Source organism: Nannobrachium achirus, assembly GCF_963921795.1.
Source record: "Nannobrachium achirus genome assembly, chromosome: 7".
Lineage (NCBI taxonomy): Eukaryota > Metazoa > Chordata > Actinopteri > Myctophiformes > Myctophidae > Nannobrachium > Nannobrachium achirus.
The window spans coordinates 68,896,854-68,909,353 of NC_137816.1; the positions used below are offsets into that span (position 1 = coordinate 68,896,854).

Genomic DNA, 12,500 nt, shown 5'->3' on the forward strand with positions numbered 1-12,500 from the left:
GTACTGTAGCTACTGCACTTGGCTACCGCGGTGATGAAACAAACTCCATTTCCCAACATGCAGCTCGCAATTACGTCACCCGGACGCGCTGTGTGTCTCGTTGACTTCCTGTTTAGCGGCTGCACAAAAATGCTGTTTTCTCCGGATTCTCTTCCTTTTTTCATTTTTTTCTCAAAACGGCAGCCTCTTCTACATGCCGTAGCACAAACACTGTGGCTTAGAAATGATAAAAAACGGTCCTGACTGAAAGAAAAGATTTTCGCGAAATAAACAGGACATACTCGGATTACATTCACTCGGATTATTTTTCTCGCCAGTACTCTCGCCGGTAGGTAAAATGACGCGTTGCCATGGCACCAGCAAATTAAGACGTCAAAACCACGTGGGCGTCCGATGTGTTAAAGTGCCTGGACCTGGATGCTGTAAATGTCCTCATAATGTCTTTCTCTCTCTCCTTGGATACTGTTGGGTCCCATATGTGAGCACCGGTGGTTTGAGTGGGAAAGCCAGCAGCGCCCCTGAATATATTCTTCTTTTCCCCGGTTTATAAATAGAACTGAATATGATTTCTATACTCATACTGTACTGCCAAGAGGAGGGAGATGTGGAGATGAGGATGATGAGGAGATCAACTGCAGGGACGTGCTGGCCATTGGGAAAAGCGGGACAACTCCCGAACGGCCAGTTCATTCCCGGCCGGTCCAGACCAACAAAGTAAATCGTCACTGTCAGGGCAGAAACCTTGTATCTCCGAGTTTCAAATTTGTATTTCTTTTTTTTCGCAAAGCAAAGCCCTGCTTCATCATACAAGGCCGTCGCAGAAAAAGTAGTGAAAACAGCCGATCTACAAGCACACAACACCCCGCGGTGCGAGGCGTTGTGTGCTTGTAAATCGGCTAGTTTTCACTAGTTTAAATCATTTTTTAAATGATAAATACAAAAACAAGCTTTTTTGGACATACAAGGTTTCCACCCGACAACAACGAAATATAACTCATGTACAATAATTGGCCCACTGGCTTGTCACTTGTCATGATCTGAAAATGGCAAAAAACATGTTGTTCCAGGGACCCCCCATCTCAAATTATGTTATTCCAGGGACCCCCCCCATCTCAACATATGTTGTTCCAGGGGACCCCCCCCCCCCCCATCTCAACATATGTTGTTCCAGGGACCCCCCACCTCAAAACATGTTGTTCCAGGGACCCCCCCCATCTCAACATATGTTGTTCCAGGGACCCCCCATCTTAAAATATGTTGTTCCAGGGACCCCCCATCTTAAAATACGTTGTTCCAGGGACCCCCATCTTAAAATATGTTGTTCCAGGGACCCCCCCCCCCATCTCAAAATATGTTGTTCCAGGTTAATGTGTATTTTCTTAAATCCAGGGGCGTCAACAGGGTATGGCAGGGGGTATGCAGTTGCCATACCCTGGGCCAAGGGGGGGGGGGGGGGGGGGGGGGGGGGGGGGGGATAAAAGTTACTTTTACTTTTAAATATAAATCCATGAATGTCTCTTTGTAATGCTAAATGTAACAAATGGTCACTTTAACAAGGTATTATAATTATATTCTCCACACTTTCATTCTCCCATCTTGACAAGATGGTATATTCCCAGGTTCCGCAGGTCAGCTGCAATGCATTTAATGTTAATTGTGTGGTACGTTTACTAACATGCCAAGTTTAGCTGCACTCGAACAACCGTTCCAGGCTGCCATATCCAGCCCAAAAAAAAACGTAGAAACGTGGGGGAAAAAATAAAATGTACTTATTAAAATAAATGTATCATGCCTGTTTGCTAAGGTATGGCAACATGACTGGTGTCCTTGTCATGTTGCCATACCTTAGCTTTTTCTGAACTGACGCCACTGCTTAAGTCGTCGATATTTTGTAAACTTGCCCTCACTATGTACTTTTACACCTCTACACCAAACCCTTTCACTATGTACTTTTACACCTCTACACCAAACCTTTCACTATGTACTTTTACACCTCTACACCAAACCTTTCACTATGTACTTTTACACCTCTACAACCAAAACCTTTCACTATGTACTTTTACACCTCTACACCAAACCTTTTACTATGTACTTTTACACCTCTACACCAAACCTTTCACTATGTACTTTTACACCTCTACACCAAACCTTTCACTATGTACTTTTACACCTCTACACCAAACCTTTCACTATGTACTTTTACACCTCTACACCAAACCTTTCACTATGCACTTTTTACACCTCTACACCAAACCTTTCACTATGTACTTTTACACCTCTACACCAAACCTTTCACTATGCACTTTTACACCTCTACACCAAACCTTTTTGCCGAAAATAGCTCTCCTCGGAATAGGGATGCGAGGGTTCAAGTTGTTGATTTAAAATAATGATCCTATCACACGAGGACTTGGTGGACCCCCTGTGGTAACTCTAAGGACCCCCCTAGGGGTCCTTGATCCCCTGTTGAAGACCCCTGGTTTAGACGATAAAGCGTCTAAATGAGGAACTGGTGATAGTGCGACTGTGAACGTCTCCGCGCTCATTGAGAAAACAGCAACAGATCAATCAGACCACCGATGGCTCTCACACAGTGACAGATGGGGAAGCACGTGCGCACATACACACGCGCACGCACGCACGCACACATACACACGCATATACACACTATGGCATTCACGAATAGTGATTTTTTGTATTTGAATTATTCAACCTCAAAGTATTCGAATAGTCGAATATTCAACAGGACTGGCCAAACTGTCATATATTAAGTAAGCAAGAGGCGAACATTGTGAAAATAGCCAATCTACATGCTCACAACGCCTCGCATTGCGATCTGATATTTTCACAATATGTATCTGCGGAACCGAGTCACATTAAATGTAATACCTACGGGGCGCCCGCTGGCCTGGTGGTCAAGGCGCATACCACATACTAGGCTATGATGCCTGCTGGTGTCGCCGGTTCGATTCCCGATCCGGACGATCTTTGCCACATGTCATTCCCCATCTCTCTCCCCATTTCCTGTCAGCCTACTGTCCTGTCAAATAAAGGCATAACAAGCCCAAAAGAAAAACAAATCTTTAAAAAAAAAAATGTAACACCTACAATTCCAAGTGCTTGTCAGGGTGGGGGTCCCCAGACCCCACACATACACGCATATACACTCTAGGGCAGGGATGCTCAAACTTCTGAAACAATGGGCCACATTACAACAATGTCAAGGAGCCGCGGGCCGGTTGATAAAACTAGTACTGCAAGGCGTTGTGAGCTTGTAGATCAGCTATTTTTTGATAAAATGACATTTCTTGATAACTTTTATTAGCTTTATTTCCAATGTGCATTATATGGCTTGGAATTCCATTTAGGCTACATTCTGTCAATGAAATAAATTTGTAATCAAAGTAATTTGCACATTTTCTTTCATTTTGATAATGCAGTGCAATTAGCATATTCCACACAAACACTAAAACAAAGTGAGATATATTGATCTGTTTTATTTTCACAATATTTATCTGTGGAACCGAGTCACACTCAGTTACTGCCAATTAAATATGCCCTCGAGTGGCATTATTGCCAGAAAATCTCCATAGTCTCCCATGTAATTTATAGTGCACAGATCATGCACGCCCATGCACAGATCATGCACCATGTTTGTGCAGGCTGTTCACAGCTTTCAAACAAAAAAATCAGATTGGAAATCCGTTCAGGCATTCTTGAGAAAATAGCCATTATGTTTTCTTCAGATGTAAACAAACATGGCTGCCATGTTTGAAAGATGGGGTTGTATGGGGGGTGGAACATGCAAAATCGCGATTGAAATCATGTTTACTAGATTTAATGGGGTCCAAAAAAAAACAAAAAAAACAAAACAAAAAAAATCAAAAAAAAAAAAAATTTTTTTGTTTTTTTTTTCTAAGTAAAAGTCGCCCAAAGTCGCTTGGCAGGGAAGTCCATAGTGAGAAAGTTGATCTAAAAGTCGTTTGGCACTGTACCTACAATTCCAAGAGCTTGTCAGGGTGGGGGTCCCCAGTTCAAATATGTTTATTTTGGGAGTCACGGACTAAAAAGGTTTGAGAACCCCTGGTATTAGAGCATTAACAAATTCATCCACCAGGGGCAATGACAACTCATTCTTATGACTTCCTATCTAGGCAAGCTTTATAAACTATATATTTTTTAAAGAGAAAAAAAAAAAAAAAAAAAAAACGGTGAATGACGTCGAATAGTGACTGACTATTTGGTGAATGCCCTAATACACACACACGCGCACACGCACGCACGCACGCACGCACGCACGCACGCACGCACGCACACACACACACACACACACACACACACACACACACACACACACACACACACACACACACACACACACACACACACACACACACACACACACACACACACACACACACACACACACACACACACACACACACACACACACACACACACACACACACACACACACACACACGTGCCACTGGGGTGTTTCTCTCCCCACCTTGAGCACGGTTCCATTTCTCCTCTCTCTGACTCTGACCTAAAAAGCTCATCCTATGTTCTTTATCCCTCCCAGCTGTCTCCTTCACACAACGCACAGCTCTGTTCCTGTTCACCCATCTACACATGCACGCATACCACTGTTGTTTTTATTCACCCATCTACACATGCACGCATACCACTGTTGTTTTTATTCACCCATCTACACATGCACGCATACCACTGTTGTTTTTATTCACCCATCTACACATGCACGCATACCACTGTTGTTTTTATTCACCCATCTACACATGCACGCATACCACTGTTGTTTTTATTCACCCATCTACACATGCACGCATACCACTGTTGTTTTTATTCACCCATCTACACATGCACGCATACCACTGTTGTTTTTATTCACCCATCTACACATGCACGCATACCACTGTTGTTTTTATTCACCCATCTACACATGCACGCATACCACTGTTGTTTTTATTCACCCATCTACACATGCACGCATACCACTGTTGTTTTTATTCACCCATCTACACATGCACGCATACCACTGTTGTTTTTATTCACCCATCTACACATGCACGCATACCACTGTTGTTTTTATTCACCCATCTACACATGCACGCATACCAGTGTTGTTTTTATTCACCCATCTACACATGCACGCATACCACTGTTGTTTTTATTCACCCATCTACACATGCACGCATACCACTGTTGTTTTTATTCACCCATCTACACATGCACGCATACCACTGTTGTTTTTATTCACCCATCTACACATGCACGCATACCACTGTTGTTTTTATTCACCCATCTACACATGCACGCATACCACTGTTGTTTTTATTCACCCATCTACACATGCACGCATACCACTGTTGTTTTTATTCACCCATCTACACATGCACGCATTCCACTGTTGTTTTTATTCACCCATCTACACATGCACGCATACCACTGTTGTTTTTATTCACCCATCTACACATGCACGCATACCACTGTTGTTTTTATTCACCCATCTACACATGCACGCATACCACTGTTGTTTTTATTCACCCATCTACACATGCACGCATACCACTGTTGTTTTTATTCACCCATCTACACATGCACGCATACCACTGTTGTTTTTATTCACCCATCTACACATGCACGCATACCACTGTTGTTTTTATTCACCCATCTACACATGCACGCATACCACTGTTGTTTTTATTCACCCATCTACACATGCACGCATACCACTGTTGTTTTTATTCACCCATCTACACATGCACGCATACCACTGTTGTTTTTATTCACCCATCTACACATGCACGCATACCAGTGTTGTTTTTATTCACCCATCTACACATGCACGCATACCAGTGTTGTTTTTATTCACCCATCTACACATGCACGCATACCACTGTTGTTTTTGACAGCAAATTCTGATTTAGTTTTAGTCATAGTCTTTTGAATAAAATCTTTTTTTTACTAACATGCCAAGTTTAGCTGCACTCGAACAACCGTTCCAGGCTGCCATATCCAGCCCAAGAAACCATAGAAAAATAAAAAAATAAATAAAATTGGCTTATTAAAATAAATGTATCATGCCTGTTGCTAAGGTATGGCAACATGACTGGTGTCTCATTTAGTTTTAGTTATAATTTAGTCACCTGAAAAGTTTTAGTTTCAGTCTAATTTTAGTCGACAAAATATCATAAGATTTTATGGCGACTAAATCTACTGTTGATTTAGTCGACTAAAATGTATTTTGGCAGGCCTTGATGGCATCGTAATGACTGATTTTACACTTGGTTGCGTGCTGAAAATAGCCGATCTACAAGCTCACAACGCGTCGCAGCGCGACGCGTTGTGGGCTTGTAGATCTGCTATTTTCCGCACGCAACACCTGAGAGCAACCAAACATAAAATGACTCTCTTCTCCACCTGTCCCTCCTCAACGTTTTAGTCTAGTTTTTAAATTGTCAATATATCTAGTCTTAGTTTTAGTCATCACAGCTTAGTTTTTATTTCGTTTTTATTTGGTTTTCGTCAGTGAAGAAAACACGCATACTGTATGTACAATACAGTACAGCAGGGGTCTTCAATGTTTTCAGGCCAAGGACCCCTTATAAGCTGAGAGAGAGATGAAGCAGGGACCCCTTATAAGCTGAGAGAGAGATGAATCAGGGACCCCTTATAAGCTGAGAGAGAGATGAATCAGGGACCCCTTATAAGCTGAGAGAGAGATGAAGGAGGGACCCCTTATAAGCTTAGAGAGAGATGAAGGAGGGACCCCTTAGCTGAGAGAGATGAAGCAGGGACCCCTTAGCTGAGAGAGATGAAGCAGGGACCCCTTAGCTGAGAGAGAGATGAAACAGGGACCCCTTTAGCTGAGAGAGAGATGAAGCAGGGACCCCTTTAGCTGAGAGAGAGATGAAGCAGGGACCCCTTTAGCTGAGAGAGAGATGAATCAGGGACCCCTTTAGCTGAGAGAGAGATGAGTCAGGGACCCCTTATAAGCTGAGAGAGAGATGAAGGAGGGACCCCTTTAGCTGATAGAGAGATGAATCAGGGACCCCTTATAAGCTGAGAGAGATGAAGCAGGGACCCCCAATATTATTGTATAAAATTGTGTTGCAGATTAAAAATGTTCATAGATTTCTTAGACAGCTTAGACTTGCTTGACAGCCTGTCATCATGTTGGAGTGATGTGTGTTTTCAGACATTTAACCACTTGAACCGTCAAATACTTTAGTCTGCTCCTCTTTTCCCTCTACACACCTCTTTGCCAAAAATAGCCGATCTACAAGCTTACAACGCCTCATTGCGACCGCCAGGTCGCAGTTACTATCAAACACTCTTTTGCCCTTCTCATATCTCCGCCACGGTTCCCCCCATCCATGCCAAAATTTGCACACACACACTCCTTGGCTGCCAAACCACAACCTCCACTCCATTCATTTCTCACAAGGCCCTCTTCTAGCGCCACCATGAGGCCGATTCTTGCAAGACACATTTTCGGACACTGCTCCTACAAATGTTGCCCTAAAATCACGCACATCGGTACACAGTCTAGACTCATGTCATCAACATGGATCTGTCCCATATAGCGCCACCATCAGGACGATTTTTACATGCGACCTAGCGGTCGCTTATCTCCCGATTAGGGAGTCTTACTGGTTGTATAAAATTGTGTTGCAGAATAAAAATGTTCATAGACTTCTTAGATATCATGTTGGAGTAATGTGTATGTTCAGGCATTGAACCACTTGAAACGTCAAATACTTTAGTCTGCTCTTCTCTTCCCTCTACAAACCTCTGCCAAAAACAGCAGATCTACAAGCTTACAGCGCCTCGTTGTAAGCTTGTAGATCTGCTATTTTTGGCTCCTCAGAATAAGGATGCGAAGGTTCAAGTTGTTAAGAATGATCCTATCACAAAGATTTGGCAGCCCCCCTGTAGTAACTCTGAGGACCCCCTAGGGGTCCCGGACCCCCTGTTGAAGACCCCTGCAATACAGTACAATACAATACCGTACAATACCGTACAATACAATACAATACAATACAATACAATACAATACAATACAATACAATAAAATATGATTCAATACAATACGTAACACACGCCAGCTGTGTTACGAGCCATCAAAGTGAGTGAAATCACTTTTAACAAACCTATTGTTGCGGATCGGACCGTGAGGCTGTATTCTCTGGACTGGGACGGTATACGGAGCAAAGTGTTACGCGCTGGACTAAAAATACACATCCTTCAAGCAAGTTGGAGAGGACGAAGCAGCGGGGCAAATTAACCAGTTCAAAAGGACAGAAATACCACCGGAACGACCGAACGAAATGTGACCGAAAAGGAACGGAATTGTGACTGCTTCACATACCGTCTATAAAAAGAAAGCAAGAGTCAAAGTCTTCTTACCTTCTTTTTTTAAGGCGTTGAGGAAAGACTTCATGTTTTTACTCCCTGCTACTCCACGTGAAGTCACAATTACTGTCAGAGCATCAATGGACTTTAAAGATGAGGGTGACTTTCCCTTTGGGTACCATGGACAGCTACCGAGCCGGCGGAGCGCGGTGGGCTAAAGCCGTATCATCAGCATCAGGACCACGGACAGCTACTCAGGCAGCAGCGCGCGGTGCAACTGGAGAGATCAGCACCGCGCGGAGCGGACAGCTCCCTGAGACGAGGCGCGCCAGGGTTACACAAGAGTTGTTTTCAGCACCGCGGACAGCGGCGCACCGGAGCTGCTGTTTCAGCACCCTGGCCTGGACAGCTCCCGAGACGTGCAGCGCGTTGTTGCTGCTGCCGTTGCTGCTGCAACCAGAGGTTTCAGCACCGCGGACCGCGGACAGCTCCTGAGACGTGCAGCGCACCACCAGAGCTGCTGTTTCAGCACCCTGGACTGGACAGCTACTGAGGCACGGAGCCTCCGCTGCACCGTGCTGCTCTGGCCGCTGCGCCGCGCAGGATTCCCGCTTGGCCACGGGGGGAGGGTGGAGAGAGAGAGAGAGAGAGAGAGAGAGAGAGAGAGAGAGAGAGAGAGAGAGAGAGAGAGAGAGAGACTCTCCTCACACACTCTCTCCTCTTTGGGAAGCACAACTATTCACTGCTCCCTTCCCCTCTCTCTCTCTCTCTCCCTCTCTCTCTCCCCCCCTGATCTACAAGCTGACAAGCTTCCGTAAGCCCCACGTGCTGCCTTGTAGATCTGTTCTTTTTGGCACGTATCGCCCGTGCGCGATGACGACGACGGGGCATAAATTAAGCTCAACACGGAGCACATGTTTTCCAGGCAATTAGGAGACTATAGAAGAAGTGCGTGCGTGCGTGTGAGTGCGCGTGCGCGTGCAGTTACTGTTCTATATTATGTAAGCTATACGGGGACCTACAACAACTAGGTCAGAAAATGTGTAGAATTGCGGCGAAGGTGGCCAGAGATAACAGCAGGGGCGTCAATTGGGTATGGCAGGGATATGCAGCTGCCATACCCTGGGTCCAGGGGGGGAAATAAAAGTTACTTTTAAATATAAATCCATGAATGTCTCTTTGTCTATCTGCGCTGGTTATGATGTTGTTAAATTACAGTAAAATAACTACAAATGAAAAAATAACATCGTAGGCAGGAGGTGTTAACCCATTTAGGCATAGAAATATTGAATGCTTTAACCAGTGAAAAATAGCAGATATACAAGCTCACAGCGTGGCACCGAGTGCCGCGCTGCGAGCTTGTAGATCTGCTATTTTTGAAAAAGTCGTGAAAATGTGTGCAAATCTTTGAATATCTGTATTTTTAAAGCGAACGTTTGTAACTAAAATTTTGCTTCTGGGTGGTCCCTGGAACTAAATATTTTGAGATGGGGGTCCGTGGCCAAATACATATCATTTTGGTGGTCCTTCACATGAAAAGGTTTGAGAACCACTGACATAGTAGTCTCTCAAGAACAGACTAACTGAGCTCCAGTTAAGTGAAAAGGACCTTTTCTTTGACGATGGCTGGCCAGATTGCTGACACAGAAACAGGGTTTTTCCAAAAAACCTTAGAAGGATTCAAAAGACACTTATAGAATCGGGTCAAAATTCAAATTTTCACGATTTTTCAAAAATAGCAGATCTACAAGCTCACAGCGCGGCACTCGGTGCCGCGCTGTGAGCTTGTATATCTGCTATTTTTTTTATATTTAAAGCATGAAATATTGAGTCATAATGTGTTCAGGCCTAAATGGGTTAAAAAGGATTCTCTCAGGGTGGATTCACACTGAGGTCTGACTGATAGGAACCGTTTGGTCCGGAAGGCACTCGCTTGGAGGGCCCTGAACGGCATGAACAGTGTATGGAACTCTAGCCTCCCCCGCCAAATCAAACTTAGCTTCTTCTTTGCAACAGTGGAGTCTGTTCTCCTCTATGGCAGTGAATGCTGGACCCTGAAGCCAACCCTGCAGAAGTCTCTAGACGGGTGCTACACTAGAATGTTGCGTGCAGTACTCAACATCAACAGGAGCGCACATGTTACCAACAGGAGCCTGTATGAGGGAATACCAAGGGTAAGCGAGAAAATTGCCACCAGAAGAATGAGACTTGCAGGACACTGCCAAAGACACCAGGAGCTTCCAGCCAGCAAATTGGTACTGTGGGAGCCAACACATGGGCACCGGTCGCGAGGACGTCCCACAAAAACATACGTGGACATACTCAAGGAAGACGTAGGGACACAGAACACCAATGAGCTGGCCAGATGTATGGAGAACCGAGATGACTGGAAACAACGATGGAGGGCTCGTCTGAGGACGACCTAGAGAGATATGGTCCATGATAGATGGTCCATAGATAGATATGGTCCATAGATATGGTCCATATGGTCCGTCTGAGGACGACCTAGATAGATATGGTCCATGCTCAGTGTGACATGGAGGGCTCGTCTGAGGACGACCTAGAGAGATATGGTCCATGATGAGGACGACCTAGATAGATATGGTCCATGATGAGGACGACCTAGATAGATATGGTCCATGCTGAGGACGACCTAGATAGATATGGTCCGTCTGAGGACGACCTAGAGAGATATGGTCCGTCTGAGGACGACCTAGAGAGATATGGTCCGTCTGAGGACGACCTAGAGAGATATGGTCCGTCTGAGGACGACCTAGAGAGATATGGTCCATGCTCAGTGTGACACAACACAGCAGAATGAGGGCTTCACTCCATTTAACCCTGCAAGGCCCAGCGTTGCTTTTCGCCAACATTTTTTTAATCATTTTTTAAAAAATGTTATAATTAGTTTTCCTGTTCTTTTTTTCACATTAACATCACCATTAAATCCTATTGCATATAAATACCCCCCACAGAGGCTGACATTCACACCTCCCAGAGAAGTTGAAATTCCAGCGTCTGGACGAACATCATCTCACTTTTTAACCGAAGCTATTCCTCACTAAAACATAGGTAAAATGCCTGTAATATTTGTTTTGGCCATCATTATAATGTCTAGAACATGTGCATGTGTTATTATTGTGAAAAAAAATCCCCAAAATGCAAATTAGTGCATGATTTCTGATTTATGGCTATAAAACCTTACAAAAACATTATTAATTTTTTAAATGACATTTCCCAGTGATTAGGACTTAAAAAAAATGTCCAGTAGAAATTAATTCGGGTCTTGCAGGGTTAAACTGGGTGGATTAGTGCTTACTAAAGATTAAAGTCAACTTGGACTCAACCACAGGTGAGTTCCAGGTGAGTTTATTTGTAGAATGAACTTGGATTCTGTATTTATTCTAGTTTTATGTTGTGTTCCTCTGCAAACCAAATACTGCATGTTGATGCAAAATATTATTTCATTTATTTGCCAAGCTTCTGGAAGATTTTTTTGCTTTAGTTTTTGTTTCTGTTTTACAAATACAAGGGTGCCAATACTTTTAGCCACGACTGGACCACAACATCTGCCATGGGGTCTCCAGTGAGCTCCGGGGACCGCAGTGTGAACCACCCTCAGGCTGGAAGGAAATCAAGGCCAAGACCCAGGATGACATGGAAGAGCAAAGTCCTCTTCTCATACTGTAGTACAGGGTTCCCCAATAGGTGGCCCACGGGGGGCTACTGAATGGCCCCCACCAACCCCAGTAATAATGATGGTATAAGAGCAGCAACAACACTAGTATATCGTCGTTGTCGGCTGGAAACCTCGTGTCTCCAAATGTGTACGTTCTTTTGCAAAGTAAAGCCCTGCTTCATCATACAAGGCCGTCGCACAAAAGTAGTGAAAACAGCAGATCTACAAGCAGATCGGCTGTTTTCACTAGTTTTCACTAGTTTAAATCATTTTTAAAATGATAAATGCAAAACAAACGGTTTTGGACATATATAAGATTTTCACCCGACAACGACGATATCTGAACTGTCGCTGGAGTAGCGGGAACGCCACCGTCGCCCCCTGCAATGTTGTGGCCCTCGGCTTGGTACCCTAGAGTAGACATGATTTGGCCCTTGGGGAA

At 44.2% G+C, this 12,500-nt stretch overlaps 1 protein-coding gene across 1 annotated transcript in view; it reads right to left on the minus strand.

Annotated features, from left to right (window-relative positions):
- Nucleotides 1–12,500, minus strand: part of shank2a (SH3 and multiple ankyrin repeat domains 2a) — a gene marked incomplete at its 5' end in the record, with an annotated part of 314,465 nt that overhangs the window by 169,800 nt on the left and 132,165 nt on the right. The window contains 1 exon segment of the mRNA XM_080730420.1: nt 8,755–8,962. Within this exon segment, the coding sequence (XP_080586546.1) occupies nt 8,755–8,962 (208 nt within the window).